The 23,324-nt window shown below is 37.6% G+C and overlaps 1 protein-coding gene and 1 pseudogene across 1 annotated transcript; both read left to right on the top strand.

Moving 5' to 3' along the window:
• The first annotated feature begins 3,057 nt into the window (after positions 1 to 3,057).
• Positions 3,058 to 5,734, top strand: LOC119597652 (actin-like). Its single transcript, XM_037947246.1, has 2 exons — positions 3,058 to 3,131; positions 4,533 to 5,734. The coding sequence occupies exon 2, from the start codon at positions 4,561 to 4,563 to the stop codon at positions 5,692 to 5,694; it is 1,134 nt and encodes a 377-aa protein (XP_037803174.1). The 5' UTR covers positions 3,058 to 3,131; positions 4,533 to 4,560; the 3' UTR covers positions 5,695 to 5,734.
• Positions 5,735 to 21,767: 16,033 nt separating this feature from the next.
• On the top strand, positions 21,768 to 23,034 carry LOC119597651 (annotated as a pseudogene).
• The last annotated feature ends 290 nt before the right edge of the window (positions 23,035 to 23,324 follow it).

Here is a 23,324-nt window from a genome sequence, read left to right as displayed (position 1 = left end):
TATCCTAAATTTTGAATGTAGCATCACATGACTGCATATCAAATGTAGCAATGCCTTTCCACGCCCAAGCTGTACGCCGGCGTGGCAGATGAGTAGATAAACGACTGTGTAATTGTTCCTTTCCTTTAATTGATATAGTATTTATCATAATAATGTTATAGCCTAAAATTGAAATGTAATACCATTATATGTTATAACCATGCATCAAATGTACCACAGCTTGCCCACGCCTGTGCAGTTAGCCAGGGTGGTAAATAAAGGACTAAACTAATCACCCTATCCTCATTTCTCTGAATCATCAATAAACTGAAACGCGGCGCACTTATTGCGAGTAGAAAATCATGCAGTGTGTTATCTGCTCTTCTAACAAACTCACCTCAAACTAATTTATATACATATATTTTTGTATTGACATAATCTATATCGCAAATTGTAAATGACAATTGTACTGACAGGCGCCCTGCTTCCATTTCTTCAGATGCAACAGCTTCTTGAAATCGCTATTTTAATAAACTTGATAAAAAAAAGCATCAGTCTTTCGGGATCCCTTGTTAGCCAAGTATATAGTATAGGAATGTACTGCACTCAATTACAGTTGGAGACATTTGGCAGTGCGTTGATGCCGCAACGCTGTTTCATCCTGTAAGTCCCAGAAAATAACTTACCGTTGTGGCATTACATTTTCTTTGTTTTACCGCGATTTTTCTTTTAAATCCAAGAAAAAAACAACCTGAGGAGATGTGATCAAAGCGGAACACAAATATTTGCCGTATTTTCCCTTACAACATGCAGTTGCCAAATTAACCTAGTATATCATCTAAGACAATGATACCCATACCTTTTCCCTAGCATTCCTTGGCACCACGCACTTCTTTGGTATTTATTGATTATGGAAATGCCAAAACAAGTAATCTAGTAAACGAGCGTACACAAATCACAAATGAAAGAACGTAATAAAATATTCTGTTTCTAGTAATATCAAAGGGAAAATTTGCATCTCACGTGCAGTGAATGAGCTAGGCGCAAGGACATCAGGTTCCCAGCGTCATGCTTGAGATGCTTAAAGAATTATTCTTATATAAAATACTTTTTTTTAGAGGCCAGTCGGAGCCTCTTTGCTAGTTATGCTATAGGCAAGAAATTACATCTTGCCTTTGTCCCAGATTGCATGGCAGACGTGATTTCTCTCTTTCTCTCTTTCTCTCTCTCTCCCCTCTCTTCTCTCTCTCTCTCCTCTCTCTCTCTCTCCTCTCTCTCTATATTCTCTACTATATATATATATATATATATATATATATATATATCATATCATATCATATATCATATCATATCATTTGTAACAAAACAATCTTGATCTTAAGTGGAGTGAATGTACGGTCTTCCTCCACCATTCCCGCCTCTCCATTGCTGACATCTAAAATCAGCTCTATGCAGTTCCCCAGGTGTACAAAACACCCTCGAAGGTCATCGCCTGGCATGCTCTTCCCGTCTGATTCAGTGAGGCTCGGAAACTGAAATAGCTCTCTACGGGAAATGCTACGCGTGTATAATTGTAACCTGGATAGAAACGTAGACGACCTGATGTAACTCTGATAAGGTTAACATCTTTTTCTTGTAGTTGTAAATTAGCTTCAATGTCATTTTTGGTATTTCATTACAGAGAACAGAAGTGGACTGGTGAAATGACAAACGTTCAAAATCTCCAAATGACAAAGTAGATCTGCTGAAACTGTCGGAAACCAGGGGGTTGTGTATTGATTTTTATTCATTGTTAACATGACGGTGCTCAGTAATCGTCGTCGACCAAACGAGAAAGACAAAACGAAAATGGTAACAAATAACAAATACAAGACCATGTAAATCACAGCAAATCCCAATAGAGAACCATACAGAAATACCGGCTTCAGGGCACAGATTAAAATAGAACGAACATCTTTTACGTTAATTAAATTTTTGCAAAGTCTATTTTTCTTCATTTGGACATTTTCACTACCAACAGGAGACAGTACCGCTCACTTAGGGAACCACAGATCTAAGACCTAGGGCGTGGAGGAAATGAATCATAATAATTACACGAGTAAAGTTGCATAATATCGTAGCCTCCCTCCACCCTAAAAAAAAAAAATGCAAACGCGTGGAACTTAAAATTTTGGTTGTAAAGATAAAACTCGAAAATAAGCAGTTAGTGGAATGACTGACTAAAAATATTCAAAGGATCAGTGACTGAATGAGATCTTGGTTTCTATCAAATACGGGTTAAAATCAGTTCATAATTCTATATATTTCTTTAACCTGCTGACGTCATTTCATATATTGATGTACAGGAAAAACAACAAAACAATCCAAGATTAGAACTAATTTTTAAGGACATATGAACAACTCTGATATTATTCGCAGTTATATACGGACATCGTTCCGTAATTATCGCTGTTCTAATAAACAGTAGATTCTTCCAAATAATATTTCATATACAACACGTAGCCTGTAATTCTAAATCACCAAAATACAATTCTCTAAGGGGCCCTCTTATGAATATACTAATTTTTTTAAAGGCTTCGGAAGAGGATATGTATAAGGGACATGTGCTTATTAATTCACGATTGAAGTTATAGCTTATTCTTATGATAATTTCTTTGAGATTTTGCAGATAACTTTCGGGTGTTGCCTGCCTCGACGCAATGCAAAATGCGGATAAATGTCTTAATGCAGTATCACGTAGGTTATAGAAAGTGAAATAAAGCACCAAATAAATTGCTTCCAGTACACAGATTTACAACCATAAGAGAAACTCATAGAAATGACACGCACACATATATGCACCGCAAATGGGCGTGTAAAATAAACAAATAAAAAATAATAAACGAATAAATAGAAATAAAGCAAGTGCAAGGGGAAAACAAGGCTTAGTAACATGTGCAAACTGCAGCTGTACACTTACCTCGCCAGGGACAACATTCCACGCAGGTTATCACCGGGCAGTAATCCCTCGCCTTATGCGGTTGCCGTCATTTCAGTACAATTAGGCTACCCTGGCTCACCGCTGCATTCCTTCGCTGACGGGTTTCAGTGGTTTAGTATTTAAGGCGCTTATTGGCCTGGGAGAAGGGTAGTCAGAGACCCTCTAAACTCAGGTACGGGCTACGGTTGTGTGTGTGGTCAGTGGTAGATGGCCAAGCATGTTTTTAGTGTCCGTGGCTGGTCACTGAGCTTACGAGAAGTGAAACAAGTGTAGTGGTGCTCCCAGTGTGTTTTCGGCTGTGAGGAAGAAAAGGGGTCTTGCTTCCCAGTTGTAAGTGCATTTCATAGGAAGAAAGAAAAGAGAAAGAGAAGACAGAAAGGGAAAGGGTGATCTGGTGTTTTCTGAGTGTAAGTGGTTATCCAAAGCAGAGATAGATAGATAGATAGATAAATAGATAGAGAGAGAGAGATTAGAATGATAGATAGGGAATAGAATGAGATAGAGAATTAGAATGAGAGAGAGAGAGTGAATGAGAGAGAGAGAGAGAGAGAGAGAGAGAGAGAGAGAGAGAGAGAGGAGAGAGAGAGAGAGAGAGAGAGAGAGAGAGAGAGAGAGAGAGAGAGAGAGAGAGAGAGAGAGAGAGAAAGAGAGGGGGGAAAAGAACAAACGAGTATATGTTAGAAATGAGTTTGTGTTCCTCACCCTCATGCACGGTATCATCACCAACTGGGAGGACAGAGAGAAGATCTGGTACCATACCTTCTACAATGAACTCGTATTGAGAGAGAGAGAGAGAGAGAGAGAGAGAGAGAGAGAGAGAGAGAGAGAGAGAGGAGAGAGAGAGGAGAGAGAGAGAGAGAGAGGAGAGAGAGGAGAGAGAGAGGAAAGAAGGGAAGAAAGAGTATAGTTAGAATGAGTGACCAGAAGAATCACATGGAGGAAGAGAGAAGACTGTAAAGAGATAGAGAAGAGAGAGAGGAAGAGGAGAGAGAGAGAGAAGAGAGAGAGAGAGAGAGAGAGAGAGAGAGAGAGAGAGAGAGAGAGAGGAAAGAATAAACGAGTATATATATTAGAAATGAGTTTGTGTTCCCCACGTGCAAAGCAGTCTGCAGTGGAGAGGGAGAGAAGAGGATAGTAGGACAGAGAGAGAGAGAGAGAGAGAGAGAGAGAGAGAGAGAGAGAGAGAGAGAGAGAGAGAGAGAGAGAGAGAGAGAGAGAGAGAGAGAGAGAGAGAGAGGAGAGAGAGAGAGACATTTAGAGAGAGGAAAGAATAAACAAATATATATTAGAAATGAGAAAGTCGTATCCAAAGAAAAGAGAGGGAAGAGAATAATGGGTCAGAGAGAGATTGATAATTATAATAAAGACTGTATAAGAACATAAAGAAGGAAGTGTGTTAGAAAACAGCCGAAAGTCCTATAGAGGGAAAAGAGAAAACGAGAAAACCATTGATAAGGAGGTGAAAGAACAAAGGAAAAGGGAAAGGAGAGTGATTTATTTTTACCTACATTGTACACACCTTTACAGACCAGATTTATAAGCAGTGTTTAATGTGCATATCATTTCGTTTCAGGTAATTCCCTGCTTTTCTGACCACCACTATGTGTGACGACGAAGACCAGTGTGCGCTCGTGTGCGACAATGGCTCCGGCCTGGTAAAGGCCGGCTTCGCCGGAGACGACGCCCCTCGTGCCGTCTTCCCCTCCATCGTCGGTCGTGCCCGTCACCAGGGTGTGATGGTCGGTATGGGTCAGAAGGACGCCTACGTTGGTGATGAGGCTCAAAGCAAGCGTGGTATCCTTACCCTTAAGTACCCCATTGAACACGGTATCATCACCAACTGGGACGATATGGAGAAGATCTGGTACCACACCTTCTACAATGAACTTCGTATTGCCCCTGAGGAGTCCCCCACACTTCTCACTGAGGCTCCCCTCAACCCTAAGGCCAACCGTGAGAAGATGACTCAGATCATGTTTGAGTCTTTCACTCTTCCCGCCATGTACGTGACCATCCAGGCCGTGCTCTCCCTGTACGCCTCTGGTCGTACCACTGGTCAGGTTTGCGACTCTGGTGATGGTGTTACTCACATGGTTCCCGTCTATGAAGGTTTCGCTCTTCCTCATGCTATCCTTCGTCTCGACTTGGCTGGTCGTGACCTGACCCATTACTTGATGAAGATCATGACTGAGCGTGGCTACTCCTTCACCACCACCGCCGAACGTGAAATCGTTCGTGACATCAAGGAGAAGCTTTGCTACATCGCCCTCGACTTCGAGAGCGAGATGAACGTCGCTGCTGCTTCCTCATCCATTGATAAGTCCTACGAGCTTCCTGACGGTCAGGTCATCACTATCGGTAACGAGCGTTTCCGCTGCCCCGAAGCTCTATTCCAGCCATCCTTCCTTGGTATGGAATCTGCTGGTGTTCAGGAAACTGTCCATAACTCTATCATGAGGTGCGACATTGATATCAGGAAGGATCTGTTCGCTAACGTTGTCATGTCTGGTGGTACCACCATGTACCCTGGTATTGCTGACCGCATGCAAAAGGAAATCACAACTCTGGCTCCTTCCACCATCAAGATCAAGATTATTGCTCCTCCTGAGCGTAAATACTCCGTGTGGATCGGTGGTTCCATCCTGGCCTCCCTCTCCACCTTCCAGTCCATGTGGATCACCAAGGAAGAGTACGAGGAATCCGGTCCCGGCATCGTCCACCGTAAATGTTTCTAAGCTTTATAGATGTATGGTTTTAATAAATAATAACTGTATACATTTTGTTTGTCTTGTACGAAAGTAATGTTTTAGAAAAAAAATGTTAATACGCTTAGAAAGCAGAGTGTAGATGTTATATATAGGATATAAAAAAAACAACAACAACAACTCGATACACATAAGCTTACGCAAATGCACGTAATACATACACACACTCACACATATGTGTATATCATATATGAACACATGCCTGCATATAGATATATATACATAAATTTCATATAATATATATATATATATATATATATATACATATATATATATATATATATATATATATATATATATATATATATATGTATATATGTATATATATGGATATATACAGATACATATATATGTATATACATGTTCATACACACAAACACATATGGTTACACACACACACACACACACACACACACACACACACACACACACACACAAATATATATATATATATATATATATATATATATATATATATATATATATATATATTATATATATATATTATATATATATATATATATATATATATATATATTATATATATATATATATACATATATGTATATCCATGTGTATATATACATATTTACACACACACACATATGCTTACTTACACACACACACACACACACACACACCACACACAACACACACACACACACACACACACACACACACACAACGCATATATATATATATATATATATATATATATATATATATATATATATATATATATATATATATATAGATAGATAGATAGATAGATAGATAGATAGATAGATAGATAGATAGATAGATAGATAGATAGATATAGATATAGATATAGATATAGATATAGATATAGATATAGATAGATAGATAGATAGAGATATAGATACATACACGCATGTATAGGTTTGACTTCTGACGATTCTTGATATGAAAAGATTTGTATTTCAACATTTATTTTATATATAATATCAAAGTTAGTATTGTACTTCGTTAGTTCTCCTCTTGCATCTTTTAGATCTTTGATAAGTACTGGGATCGCTCTAATGAGATTCTTACAGTATTCCTAAATCCTCCTTGAATTCTCCTAGACATTCTTTAACCTAGTAATCAGATGTTCCTTGATGTGAATTTGTTTATTTAGTGGGGTCCACATTTAGGATTGGTTGGTTTTGAAACTAGGTCTTATAAGAAATGATTCTTATGATTTCTTCCACAATACGTTCTTATACTGGCCTATATTCATGGCGCCTCCGATAATGAATAATACGATTCTACTTTGCATCGAAATTCCACCCCTCATCATCGCCTGTGGAAACTTTAATGCTTTCATTTCACATTGCGGGGAATACGCCTAAAGCTCGTCTCTTTTTTTTGTTGTCTCGTTGTTATATGCTGCACTCATCTGAAAACGTTGCTTGAAAAGAGAAAAACAAAGTGTCAATAAGATCGACTGATTATATAAAGTTATCTGCCGCGTCAGCAGCTAAGGTCATTAGTGGCGAATACCTTGTGGGATTAAAATGTTAATATATTTAAAACATTTAAACAAATCAGTGAATAATGTCTCTTATAAGTAAAAATAAAAACCAATAAACATTATATTAACAACGGAAGCATAAATATGCTTTATGAGTATATTAATACCTTCTATGTCACGAACCTCCCCAAATACATTTTTCACTGTACATGGGGAGACAATTACATACGTGTTTCGTCTGAGAATGATGCACGTCTTTCCACTAATGTGCGACTATCATTAGCTCTTGGCATCCATCACAATGTGCTTTACTTTCAGCTATCATCGATCCATGAGTCAATCTTGTGTGCCAAATTTTCTTAGCCTTGTTAACACATCTACTTGTCGGATGGGATGGACAAGTCACCCAACTGCCAATGTCATTTCTAATCTCTTGCAGTTTGTTTCTAGAGGTACGTCTTCATCGTTCCCTCCATTTATCACGAAGACAACTTCTGATGCTGGATTTTAAGTCGCTGTGTGGGAGAGGAAGACGAGCATCATAGGGCTGAGCGGCAGTTGCCTTGATCTTCCAACGAGCTCACTCATTTCCACTGGTACCAACATGCGCTGGCACCTAACACAGTTATCTTTTTACGTGCTGACATCAGTGCGAGCCAATCGTGAACTTGCCTTACCACTGGATGTGATGAGTTTAAGCTCTTCATTGATTGCAAAGCAACACGAGAGTCACGATATATTACAACAAAATAGTTCTAAGATCTCCAGTCATTTTGACTAATGCAAAGGTGGCATATAACTCTGCAGTAAAGATCGAGACTGCCGAAAAAAGACTGCCAACTGCAGTCTCCGTCCTGCTCACTGCTGCAAAGCCCATTTTTAGCTTTCAAACCATCTGCATATATTGCATCTGATTCTTGGTACTTACGGGTGTGTTGACGAAATTTCTCCCTGATTTCTGTTCAGATCTCTCTCACTTCCTTATTCCGACCATATCCACCTTGAGTAGATTTGGTCCAAGGGGGGAGCTGGAAGAGATTCAAACTGAGATCTTCCACAGGAGTACTCATTCTCCTACCATAGGATCGGCTGTCCTCAAGGGGGTAGAAAATCGATCTGGATGTAGGAGATCCCGGAATCCTATGCAATCTCGTGTAGTAAATCACGTTCCAGTGTACTGAAAGAGGTAGTTCTCCACTCTCAGCATACAGGATATCCATAGGTGAAGATCTGAAAGCCTCTTTACAGATTCTGAGAGCTTCATTGTGAACTGAGTCCAACATTAGGAGATGAGTGGGAGTTGCAGATTGAATAAGCCTCACATCCATATCAAGTTTGCCATAAATAAGCACTCTGTACAGCCGCAGAAGCGGCTTCACCTGTTTGATGCAAGGCACCCAAGTAAGCTTTGAGTAAAAAAATAGACCCAAGTACGTCACTTATTTTACAAAACGCAATGGGTTTACTCCTAAACAGAGAGAAGGATGTAACTTTCCTCTTTTGTGGAAAAGCACAGCCATGATTTTGGAATGAATTTAAACCTATGGTATGTTGCCCATAGCACAACCTGATTTACTGCAGTCTACATGTGTCCTTGCACATCCCGTAAGCGTTCTCCTGAGCAGTACATTGTTAAGTCATCCACATGCAGACTACAAGAGAACCTTATGATGTCAATTATAGCAATGGCAAACACTTATAACACTCCCTCGTGGGATCCCTTTCAGCTGATCTTCCATGTTAGAGAAGTTGTTTCTCCATCCGCACTCTAAACTTCTTACCAGCAAGGAAGCTCTGAATGAAGGAAAGTAATGCTCCTGTTAAACCAACGTCATACAGCTTCATAGTAGCAAAGTTTCAGAGTATCATAAGCCTATTCTAGGTCAAAGAAGGCTGATAACATGTGACGTCACTGTGTGAAAGAATTCCGTATACAGTCTCGCAAGGGTATCTGTGGTCGATCTCAATTTTCTAAACCCATACTGATATGGAGTAAGCACGTTTTTTAGCAGCCACGTCGACCTGATTTTTACCGTTTTCTACATCAGCTTGCAGATGCAGCTGTTGAGAGAAACTGGTCTGTAATTCCCTGGTACGGAAGCATCCTAGCCGGGTTTGGGGATAAGAATGATTATAGCTTTTTTCCATGTGAAGGGCACTGCATTCTCCCTAAAGATCCTATTGAACAGTAACTTCTGGGAGCTCTCCGATAAGTGAGATATCATTTGGTATGGAATATCATTTCCTGGGACAGTCTTACAGCAGAGCTGCAAAGCAGAATCCAACTCAGCGCAAAAATGTTATATGGAAGTTCTGCTGCAGTCCTACTGAAGAATGACGCTGGGCGTCACTCCTGCTCAGGCCGGCCCAGGGGTGAAGAATCGGACAGTGTAATATGCTCCAGAGGAGATCTCTACCATGGATTTAACTAGCTCATTTGCATCATCTTCTTTTTTGTCTGTCTGTGAGAACTATGCCATCTACATACAGAACAGGTGGTGACATGGATATGCTCTTTCTAGCTATCTTGTCCACAGAAAACGTTCGCTCTATCGATGCTTTTAATTTTCATCTTAAATTCACCAGACGCCTGAGATTAACAAATCATACCAAAGAAATAATATGAAGAATAAATAAACATTTATCTTCCAATACATGGGACGTATAATAACTGATCTAGATGTTTAGGCTTTTGGAATAAAAAAAAAATGCCCGTGATAAAAGGTGAGGGGAAAAGTGAGAGTAAAAATCTTATTAATGAAAATGGAAACTGTATATACCAATAAAGGTATTAATATAATGGCATAATAACGATTAGATCCTGGATGAGCTGCGATGTTGGAAGCTTTAGCTCACAATCGATCACATGGTTCTCCTTTGCTATGGATGAATAAACAAAAGGCCAGTGGACAATGATATTGCAAGGGTATATCAAATAATATGTGAAAAATATAAAATTTATAAAATTAAGCTTGCACTTGGTTAAACCGAAAATAATTTCACTCTCGTATTAACTATGTTAGAACCTTATACTCTACCATGTGGATTTAAGAACGTCGTATGAAATGTATAGACAAAACAAATTAACTGGGATACTAAGTCATAGCTTCACCAGGCTAGAGAATAGGATACCTTAGCATGTAAAACCATCTGTCTGAAAGGTGGAGAGGGAACAGTATATATTTTCATATGCAAATGAAAAACAAAACTCCGTCGTTTATGATTAACGTATTAAGATTTTCGAGTTTGAAAGCCTAATGTGATCTGCTGGTATTAAAATGCCAGAAGCAAGGTAAATAATAAAAAAGCTCTGCTGTTTTATTGTGGCAATGCCGTACAGTATTATATATATTTCTTCGCTATAGATTTATTATGCTACAGATCATGAAACATAAAATCATTAAAGTAACGTCGCATTAACACTTCTTCAGCATGAGAGGGCATCTTAAAACAATGTTTCACTGTTAATGAATATTTATAAATGATGAAAAATCTCTAAATATCCCTTTAAGAAATGGGTGGGGCAAACTAGTTTTATCACAATTTTACTATAAACTGTGATTTATGGTAGCAACATCCATGCTTCTGACAGTGTTTGCACAGTAGTGTACTGAGATTCGATAGTTTATAGTTTGTTATTTGTTATTGTTTTCCTCTTTAAATCTCATCAACACTAGGTCATCTTGTCATGCACGAAATCATTGACAACATATGCACAACTACTAAATGTTAGCTGGAGGAAAAATATTCATAATTATTTTGATTATCACCTGATCATGTGAACCAAGCCCATTTTCCCAAGATTTTCACTGCATACAATTATTACTACATACATGGTTATGCAGCAATATATAAACTAACTGACTGCCAACCTTCAGAATGCAACTCAGAAAGTGAGTGACCGACTGGCGACTTTCAGAATGCAGCTCAGAAAGTGAGTGACCGACTGGCGACTTTCAGAATGCAGCTCAGAAAGTGAGTGACCGACTGGCGACTTTCAGAATGCAGCTCAGAAAGTGAATGACCGACTGGCGACTTTCAGGATGCAGCTCAGAAAGTGAGTGACCGACTGGCGACTTTCAGAATGCAGCTCAGAAAGTGAATGACCGACTGGCGACTTTCAGAATGCAGCTCAGAAAGTGAGTGACCGACTGGCGACTTTCAGAATGCAGCTCAGAAAGTGAGTGACCGACTGGCGACTTTCAGAATGCAGCTCAGAAAGTGAGTGACCGACTGGCGACTTTCAGAATGCAGCTCAGAAAGTGGATAGATGTTGTTAATAAATTAGATACAGCTGTAATTGGTGATATAAAGTTTACTTTGGTAAATATGGAAATGATGCCTGACAGCAATCTCAGATATATTCAAATATTTTTATAGCATTTCCGAGACGCTTGACACTTCGATACATGTTTGCCTTTTACGCGCACATTATTAGAACATGTTGAAGCATCTTATTGGTTTGTATCAATTTACATGCCTCTACCTTGATACGATGTAATACACTTTGGCCAGCCACTCAAAGCGCAATACTTTTCAGATATTTTTCATGTAGTGTCATATAGGGATTTATAGTTTCAGTAATTATGAATTGCATCATAAAAAAAAAAAAAAAAAAAAAAAAAAAAAAAAAAAAAAAAAAAAAAAATATATATATATATATATATATATATATATATATATATATATATATATATATATATATATATATGATTGGTAAAACACGTGTTGACACTATGGTAGAAAAACAACAATGCGAATAAATCTATTTTTTTCATTGTGGGTTTTTCTACCATATATATATATATATATATAATATAATAATATATATATATATATATATATATATATATATATATATATATATATATATATAATGATAAAGGTACATAAAGTGTTTCTGCGCCTAGGTATCAAATACATGTTCACTCGATATGGGTGAAAAAGTCAGTCATGATGGGCGCTGGAACAACATGGTAAGAATTTCCAACATGGTATACTAGACTTTGGCGGGACGAATGTCTTCAGAATCGTTCTGTACCTCTATAACATTACAGCCTCAAAACTGTCAAAAAAAGGCTGTGTGTCTTGATTTGTTGATATAGTTCAATCTAGAGACAAATAAATAGCCGTGATCAATAGAATACGATAAGATGCAAAACCTCACGCAACAGTGTATGAAAAAAAAAAAGTTTTGGCAAAAAATGAGCAATACATTTGAAACTTTCCCAGCCTTGCGAAGCGAAGAGTGGTGTGCATAAACATTATAAGTTGCAGAGTATCAGGTAATTTTTCTATTCAAATCTTGCACAATCTTTTGCTTGTAATAACATTCATTGCAGCATACTTTAATGGTCTTCTATTGCTTTTTTTTGCGTGATTTTTTCTGTATGTCAGTGCAAACTTCGATTATATTGTGTTTTGAGCTACCGTGATATAATATGAAACAATGTATCAAAGTATTAGGGGTGTAGGGGTGCTGCAAAAAAGGCTTTATATTTGCCTGCTAGCTCTTGTCGTATTTTGAACGAAACTAACTTCGCAGACGATGTATTGCTGTTGTAGGCATATTTAATAGGCCTACCAGGGAAGTTACGGAATAAGGATTCCAGTCAAGCATTCAGTCATGTAACCAACGTGATGCACATTTTTAGTAATTAGGGGGTTTTGCCCAGCAAACCTCCTTTAAGGTGGCTGCAAGCTCTCTCTCCCTCGCCTGGTCTGCAAGATATTACCTTGTATATTTGGTATGGTAGGGCCAGGACTGTTACCTGCACCTCGTACCGATTTCTGTATTTTCTTATCTTAATCAGTAATTTCAGAAGGGTCAACTTGTGGGTCTTCGAGATCCTCCCTGTCGATGGTGGGTGGAAGTGGAACCGCTATTCGCCGTCCCTTTCGTTATTTCCATATTTTGAAAAAAAAAAAAGTTTTCCTGCACCGTGTGTACTTCAACTAACTTCCCTTAAGTCTAGTATCACTTGTAATTAGCTATTACAATTCTTACTGGGTCTAATAGGCTCGCTGTTAGTGCCTTTTGTCAGATTACTGTCTAGGGAAATTCTACTAGCTCAGTAATTTTCCTACGCATTTGTCATCCACTACAATCGCTTCCGATATTGTGTCGTTTTCTCTTATTTAGCTACATTTTCTTCTGGTGCTGGAAAAGTGTGGATACGGAGTTCCTGGAATACTTTAATTGTATGCCCTATCTGCTGCTCTTCTTAGTAGTTTGCGGAGGAAATGGTACTGGAAAAAAATCTAAGAATGTTATGTCCTGTTAGATGACAAAGTCACGGTCTTCCGTTTAGGTATTAGGCGTCATTTCAAGTAATACCTTACTTCTAGCTTGATTTATTGTAGGTTCTAGTCTCTATTAGAAGCAGTACGCACACACATAGACACACTCGCGCGCTCACACACACACACACACACACACACACACACACACACACACACACACACACACACACACACACACACACACACACACGTCAAGGTCACGGTCTTTAGTTTTGGGAAAGACCTATATATATTATGTATATAGATAAACACACACACACACACACACACACACACACACACACACACACACACACTCACACATCCAGATAGATAGATTCTATCTGCCTAGCTATGAAGTGATTCTCGTATGTTTGCAGTCATTAAAAACCTTTAATTGTTCCCTTGATGCCATTAATTAGGTTAAAGCTGTAACATCTAGGTGGATTTAACTTGCTGTAGAAGCTATAAGGTTGGCAATAAAAATGTTTTTGTGTTTCCTGGTAACGCGTGTAAACAGATGGAGATTGGGGAATCACTCATATAACTAGATACGGGTAATTCTGATATTTCTATAACCTATGTCATAATAATTAGAACTTACGATATAAGTGTTCATATCAGTGTAAGAACACTGATTAATACCCAGAATTGCATTGGGTAATATCTAATAATAACTCAGTATTTTGCTTGTTACTCCTTTTACAACCAGATTTATTGCCAACATAAGACGTTAAAGTAACATTCAGGAGGTGTTCGATGTTTCCTTATCTGAATGTTATCGTCTTTTGTGTTTAGAGTTTTTCTGCCAAGATTCGTCGTCTGTTTTACTTGGTAACTTGGACACTTAGTGCTCTGAATAAATGTTCCTGGCGTGAGCAAACTGCACTCTTTGCAGCTTTATATATTTCGATAACTAAGTCCTGGGCCGGCTTAATGTCGTATTAACAGATATTAAAAAAGAAAGAGAGAAAGAAAGAAAAAAAATCGTACCTCAAACAACTGAATAACTCCAATGATCACAGGCATTTACTTGTCTTAGTGCTTTCTACTCTAACCAATACATGCTTTCCTTTGATATTTTTGAGTCTTTAAGATTACATTATAACGGTATACAATGATTTTGCAATACCACATCATATAACTCGGACACGTTAGTAATTCTTGCCATGTCGATTCAACAAGCGTCATGATTGAATTAAAGTTTTAACCATACAGAGTGAACATGTATTTGATGTATTGCTTAAAAGACACAAAAACATTTTATTCATCTTTATATATAAATTTTATATGGAGAAACGGACCATAAGATTCGTATTTAACGAAAATTTAAATCCCTCTCTGAGATATACATGAAATATATTTGAAAAGTATCGCGCTCTGATTGGCTGGCTGGAGTGTATCACTTTGTATCAAGGTAGAGGCATACAACACAAAATTTGTTTCAACAAGTTCCAATCATGTTCATGTAAAGGACAAACATGTTTGGGGATGTATATGTTTGAGGTTTCGGAGATGCTACAAAAAGGGACTCTACACAAACACACACACATACACACACACACACATACACACACACACACACACACACACACACACACACACACACACACACACACACACACACACACACACACAGATATATATATATATATATATATTATATATATATATATATATATATATATATATATATATATATATATAAAGCCTTTTTTGTACTTTCAAACGCTTAACACTGATACATTTTAATATATCCTCAAATACGTTTGATACTAAATTACAAAACTCCGTCCAGCTAATCAGAGCATTATATTTTTCAGATATACTTCACATAGTCTGAGATATGAATTTATATTTTCATTAATCACGAATAGCATTATATGTTTCTTGCTAAAAAATAAACAAACAAACAAACAAAAAAGGTGCATATATGGTTATGTGCCTTTTTTAGCAATACACCAATGTATTGCTAAAATGGATGGACGTAAAAATGATTCTGATGGGCTAAATACCTTCAATATCATTCTCTACATCCGTAATAAAACCCTGTATAGTATAGATCCACCGTAGCACTAGATCAAGACAAAAATTAAGCAGACTTATGGCCAAATCACAAAAGCACATTTTCCGCCATTTTTTGCGTTTCTGTCTGAATTTGACGATTTCTGCAAGTATCATATGCAAACTGACTACTTCCCAGAAAGACGGTTGCGACCGTTTCCGTCTTGATGATGTGCTACATAAGTTCTTTACAAATAAATATTTTTTGTATTGAATAAAATAAAATAAATTGATATAAACAAAATATAATAGTCTAGAATATTTCTATATACAATATACATAATTATGTCTGTAAAATAACGTGATTCCCGGGACCTCAGTCGGATGGTGCTCTGTTTATTTACATGCCACTATGTTTGCTGCTTTAGTAGTGTGATAGCGTCAGACCATTTGCATACGGATAGGGTATGATAGGGTCAGTTCATTTAGAAACAACCGTTTGATAAGTCCCCATCACACTAGCACCTTATCAAAGAGCTTCAAATTCAGACGGAAACGCGAAAATTGACAGAAAAAAGTGCTAGTGTGATAGGACATTAAGACGGAAAACTTAAACAGCTTCCATTTCCCATATGAAGAAAAATGTGATGTAATAAGAAAAAGAAAAAGAAATGTTTTGTCTGAATTTGAGAAATGCATTTGCAAGTTCCACAGCTTTCCGAAGCGAAGGCTGTGGTGTGGATGAACAAGTCGCAGAGTAGCCAAGCACTTTCTCTATTATAATTGAAGATTCCATAAAATTTGCTTCTATTAAAAAACAAACAAAAAAACATCGGCATGTTAAGTAGTTTCATGGTTTTGTATTGACAGATTTGATGTGAAATATTTATTTATTTATTTTTTCAAAACTTTGTATGTCAGAGCAAATTTCGATGATCCCGGGTTTTGTAGCGACCATCATACAATATCAACCAATATATCAAAGGGGATACTACAAAAAGGCTTATACCATTTACTCACACATATGTGCACAAACACACATACACACATTTATGTATATATATGTATATGTATGTATGTATATATATGAAAGTAGCAAGGAAACAGACCACACATTCACTCATAGTAAGTGTATGTTTATGTATATATGCGTATACTTTTGATGGTCACCAACACGCAATGTAATCTGTAAATGTATAGCAAGGAAGAAGAAGAAAAAAAAACATGCAAAAGAGATTTAGTGATCTAAAGTTTTATTTTTTCCGAGGTTTCATTGAAGTAATAAGGTTTTACAGTTCACGTATAGCAAGGAATCCCCCTAGTCAGCAACTTCATAAAATTATGAATTTACACATACACACAGGTACACACACATGTCGGGGTGTAAATGTATTTTGTATATCTATTGTCTAGATGCGTCGGACTCAAGACTGTCACGACGGCAATCTGAGTTCGAGGGTTCGAGTCACCGTCCGGCGCGTTGTTGCCATTGGGCAAGGAACTTCACCTCGATTGCCTACCTAGCCACTGGGTGGCCAAGCCAGCCCAAGTCAAGTGCTGGTCCCAAGCCCGGATAAATAGAGAGAATGATTACCTAAAAAGGTACCACCGGCACTCTCCGTGGAAAGGAACTGGGGACCCTACCACGTACTCACTCCAAGAGCATCACAACATGAAAAAACTACAATTAAGTATCATGCTGTGACCACGGCGGCTCAGACATGAACCTACCGTTAAAAGAAGAGAATTGTCTAGATACCCATTTACATCAAAATCTATCAAAATCTCACGCGGAATATCGATCTACCATATCTGCCTGTGCATCTTTATAGTACATATCCCTTTATACTTCCGTATATAATCATTTACACTTTCGCACATATCCATTTATAATTTCATACATATTAGTTATAACTTCGCACACATCTATTTAAACTGTTTGGACAGTAAACAGGACGTAACATTTTTTTAGGCCGAAGGGAAATTCAGCTGTGAAGGAGGTGGTTCCTATTTTAGGTTTTGCGGCGAGAAAGTGCCTCCTTCTTTCACTAGGAAAGGATGATATCAACTAAATTGTTGAGACCTTTGGGGTTTGAATGCAATTGCTACGTTGGCAAATACTTAAGTAATTGTTTATGTATTGGAGGTATTGCTGTGTGCCATGCAAATATTAGTCTCACAAAGAAGTAATGATGTACCTATAGTTTGTTTGCCTAGGTTAAATGTCTCGAGACTTGTGGTAAGATTAAAATATTTGAAAAACTAAAAGATTTCATCCGTAGTTTATCAAAAATTAGAGGAAGAGTTGATAATCCTTTGTTAATGTCGGCAGATGTATAACGAATTTCGAGTTATTTTAGACCTATTTGTTCCATTTTCATGAAAAAAAGACACTCCCATCGTCCGGTAACTTCAGGCCTGCCAATAACAACAACTCGTGAGTACAGTCGTGGGGGAGAAGAAGGGCTACTATGTAGGTGATAATAAATGCTCTAAACAGGGGTAGAAGGCAAACCTTGATAAATAAAGTGGATACTACAAAAAGGCTTATACCCCAAATGTCTCAACAATTTAGTTGATATCATTCCTTCCTAGTGAAAGAAGGAGGCACTTTCTCGCGTTATTTATTTATATATCAGTTTACTTTTATACAGAAATGACATTTTTCGTGGACACAAAGATTAAATGGTAGAGATATTATGTAGAAAAGGAAGGGTTCATTGTATACGAAACAAACACGAAAAAAAGTTATTAGTTGAGAATAAATCGGTAAATGTGCGTAATGCTAGGAATGGGAAGGTATTAATCTTGATTAACAGCGGTTCCTGGTCTCTTCCAGCGTGCGGCCAATGTAAACAACTCTGATCTCTTTGGTCTGGACAAGGCTTTACGGCTCATCAGCATATTATGAAGGGGAGGTTACGGTAATTTCAACTAGGGTTTATACATATGATGTAAACTGTACAATAAGTCCTAGTATCGATATTTGCAATTTACTACAGAAAGAGAGAAGCGGAATCGTCACTGTAGAGTTAAAATAGCGCCTCTGTTATTTATATCTCCAGTTGAAAAAAATGCACTCGTATGATACACAAGTAAATTGACGTTGTGGTGTTATTCACTTTATCTTTAATAATCAAACTGCCATCTACTGGCCATGTCATCAAAATTACGTTAATAGTAGTAATAGTATTAATGCATTATTGTTGTTGTCGTCACTACCATGGTTGTTATGATTCTTACTGTCGTTGGTACTAATATGGTGATATTTTTTGTAACTGATATTAGAATATTGATATTTTTAGTATTATAGCATTAGTATCAATATCATTACATCCTTACAACTGATAGTGTCATCATCATTACCATCAATATAATTTTTCATGTAGTTTTACCGTAGCACTGCGTATATCATCACCATCGTTATCGTTATCGTTATCGTCATCGTCATCATCATCGTCATCTTCCTCCTCCTCCTCCTCCTCATCATCACCATCGCAATCACCATCACCATCACCATCACCGTCACCATTACCATTACCATTACCATTACTATCACCATCACCATCCCCATGATCATGATCATATCATCATCACCATCATTGTTGGTATTATTATCATTAATATTATTACTTTCATCATCATCACTATTATTATTACCATTATTTTTTTATAATAATGATAATGATTATGTTTATTACCACTATATCGTTATTTCTATTATTTGTACTATTATTATTATTGTTATTGTTATCACCATCAGAGCATTATTATTATTAATATTATTATTATTATTATTATTATTATTATTATTATTATTATCATTATTATTATTATTGTTGTTGTTATTGTTGTTGTTGTTATTCTTATTATTGTTATTATTATATCATCATTGTCATCATCATTGCTATTACTAATAGTATTACTATCATTATTGTTGTTATGATATCATTATTACAATTGTTATCATTATACCTATTAAATTCAATGTCATTATTTTTATAACCTAATTATTGTAATCATCACCATTAGTATTGTGATTGTCATCATTATTACTTTGACTGTTATTAATAAGGCTATTGCTATTTGTATGGTTATTATCATAAATGGTACTTTCACAGTTACTATAATTGCTATCTTTAATGTGTTGTTATTATTATTGATATTATGTTTATTATTGTTGTTATTATTATTGTTTTTATGATTATTATTACTATTACAACTACTATTACAACTTATTACTGTTACTATTATTATCATTGTCATTATATTTTATTATCATTATTATTGTTATTATTTCTTTTATCATCATTAGCATCCTTGCTATTATTATCATTATTACAATTCCTATCATCAGTACCTTTCATTATCACTATCTCCAATGCCATTTAAATACTTATTTTATTACAATACACTCGCACTTATCATTCATTGAATGATAAGTGAGAAGCAGAATTGTAGAACCCTTTTAAAGTGTATTTTCACTTTAGCTCATGTTATTACACGCTGAGACACCATAGGAATTCCCGTCGTAAAGTTTATTTTGAAAGCGAAAGAGGGGACTTTATGAACATTTCCTGGCACTGATCTTACCACGTAACGCCCCCACCGAACACTTTTGAAAAAGTAGGAGGATGAGGCAAAAGAAGAAGAAAAAAAAAAAAAGGTGTAGAGACAAACCAGCTAAAAAAGGAGCGAAGGAATTCTGAGGATTGTATTTAAAGCGGTTTCCCAACCTCTCACCCCAGTCACTTCTCCACGCTGCGTAGGTAGGTGGTGACTGCAAGAGTGAGGAAGACAACCCTTGGGAGTGAGTGGAGGGCAAGAGTGTTGTGGTGGCGAGGCGATCTTGGCTGGATTGTGGTCGCGTGCGGCGTTACAGATATCTTCGAGGAAAGGGGTGCTTTGATCTGCTTGATTTGTATGTTCCTGGTTAAGGCATATAAACTAATGTATGAGTGCGTGCGTGCGCACTCACACGCACACATTTGTATGTGTGTACACAGACATGTAGATACATATGTGGATATATAAATATATATGTATATATATGATGTGAGTGTGTGTATTTGTATATACATAGATATACGTATATATATGTGTGTACTCATACATATATTTTATATATAATGTACATACATACATACATACATACATACATACATATATATATATATATATATATATATATATATATATATATATATATATAGTTGCATACGCACATGTGTATGTACGTATACGTGTCATACACATTCACACACACAAGTCTGAGTGTGTATGTGTGTGAGTTTGCATGTGTGATATGATTGTGTGTGTGTATGTGTGTGTGTGTGTGTGTGTGTGTGTGTGTGTGTGTGTGTGTGTGTGTGTGTGTGTGTGTGTGTGTGTGCAGTCGGGAGTGTGTGCGTACGATAGTTATTGTGTTCATAAATCCATATTTGTATATCTATTCGATATGTGTTTTCACAAAAGTTATACCCGTAATTACGCCATAGGCCGGCACGCAGAAAACACGAACACGCACAAACGCATACATTATACTCGACAAACTCAAATTATTTTATTTTCTTGCTCTAACTACACTATACACATGAGGGGTGGATATTTCTACAGAAATGCCACTTGTAATAATACCTTCCAAATGCGGCACAGTGGACGACAGAAAAAAGGTTAAAAAAAAACTAGTATTGTCGACTGCGCGGGAGCTGCACCTGTTGTCTGCTGTCTTTGTGTCATCCCGTGCTATGCCTGACATTTATGTAAGAGAAACAATCTTGACGCAGTACGGTTCAGTGAAATAGCTTTTCTTTACGAACGCAAGATCACTTTCTAAAGAGTGTATAATCTGTTTACTGCATGCAGCCATAACAATAAAACACAGAACCGCAAACATGCATACACATAAATACGCATATGGACATATCTAGGTCAATATATACGTATATACAATATATACGTACACACATACATACATATATATCATATATATGTGCGAATAATACTTATGTATATATACACACAGATACATTTGTACGCACATGCACAAGTATACACACATAAACACACACACACACACACACATACACACACACACACACACACACACACACACATATATATATATGTATGCAAATACATACTTATGTACATATATATATACACACATGAATATGTAAATATTTATGTGCGTATTTACGCAACACGAAATCTTTTCCTCCTTGTCCTGTGTCGATAAGAAGCAGTATCTTTAATTTTTAATAAATCTTCATTTTTCTTTAAGGTGACCTGCTTCCTCAACAATAACAATCATGTGCGACGACGAGGAACTGTGTGCGCTCGTGTGCGACAATGGCTCCGGCATGGTCAAGGCCGGCTTCGCCGGAGACGACGCCCCTCGTGCCGTCTTCCCCTCCATCGTCGGACGTGCCCGCCACCAGGGTGTGATGGTCGGTATGGGTCAGAAGGACGCCTACGTTGGTGATGAGGCTCAAAGCAAGCGTGGTATCCTCACCCTCAAGTACCCCATTGAACACGGTATCATCACCAACTGGGACGACATGGAGAAGATCTGGTACCACACCTTCTACAATGAGCTCCGTGTTGCCCCCGAGGAGTCCCCCACACTTCTCACTGAGGCTCCCCTCAACCCCAAGGCCAACCGTGAGAAGATGACTCAGATCATGTTCGAGTCCTTCCAGGTCCCCGCCACCTATGTTACCATCCAGGCTGTCCTGTCTCTGTACGCCTCTGGTCGTACCACTGGTCAGGTTTGCGACTCTGGTGATGGTGTGACTCACATGGTCCCCGTCTATGAAGGTTTCGCTCTTCCTCATGCATCCTTCGTCTGGATCTTGCTGGTCGTGATCTTACCAACTACCTGATGAAGATCATGACTGAACGTGGCTACTCTTTCACCACCACCGCTGAACGTGAAATCGTTCGTGACATCAAGGAGAAGCTTTGCTACATTGCCCTCGACTTCGAAGGCGAAATGAACGTTGCTGCCGCTTCCTCTTCTATTGATAAGTCCTATGAACTTCCCGACGGTCAGGTTATCACCATTGGTAACGAACGTTTCCGCTGCCCTGAGGCTTTGTTCCAGCCTTCCTTCCTTGGTATGGAATCTGCTGGTGTTCAGGAAACCGTCCACAGCTCTATCATGAGGTGCGACATTGATATCAGGAAGGATCTGTTCGCTAACATTGTCATGTCTGGTGGTACCACCATGTACCCTGGTATTGCTGACCGCATGCAGAAGGAAATCACTTGTTTGGCTCCTTCCACCATCAAGATCAAGATCATTGCTCCTCCCGAGCGTAAATACTCCGTCTGGATTGGTGGTTCCATCCTGGCCTCTCTGTCCACCTTCCAGTCTATGTGGATCACCAAGGAAGAATACGATGAGTCCGGCCCTGGCATCGTCCACCGCAAATGTTTCTAAACACCTGTATTCGCACTCACTTGTACACACAAAAGCACAGACACACATATTTGTATGATATTTATACTGCTGACCGAATTGTTACACATGAAAAAATAAAAGTATGAATTTCATATCTTTTTTCCCATTAATTCAATTTTACGAGTATAAGTATACAAATATACATTGTATTGTAAGAACTTTTCCTTTTGGTTAAAATTATGGAAACAAAGAAATTAGTGCAAATGTCGATATCTTTACAAAATTTATATATAAATATATACATAAAAGTGTTTGTGTCTGGCGCGTACACACGCATATTCAGAGATCACATACTTGCTCGGTAATCCTTATCATTACTACTTTTTGCCTCCCGATGCCTCTCCACCACAAGTTGTATGAAACGTCTTTCAAAGC

Source organism: Penaeus monodon, chromosome 39 (assembly GCF_015228065.2).
Source record: "Penaeus monodon isolate SGIC_2016 chromosome 39, NSTDA_Pmon_1, whole genome shotgun sequence".
Lineage (NCBI taxonomy): Eukaryota > Metazoa > Arthropoda > Malacostraca > Decapoda > Penaeidae > Penaeus > Penaeus monodon.
Note: the sequence above shows the minus strand (reverse complement) of the source record. Positions and strands in the feature narration are given on the sequence as shown.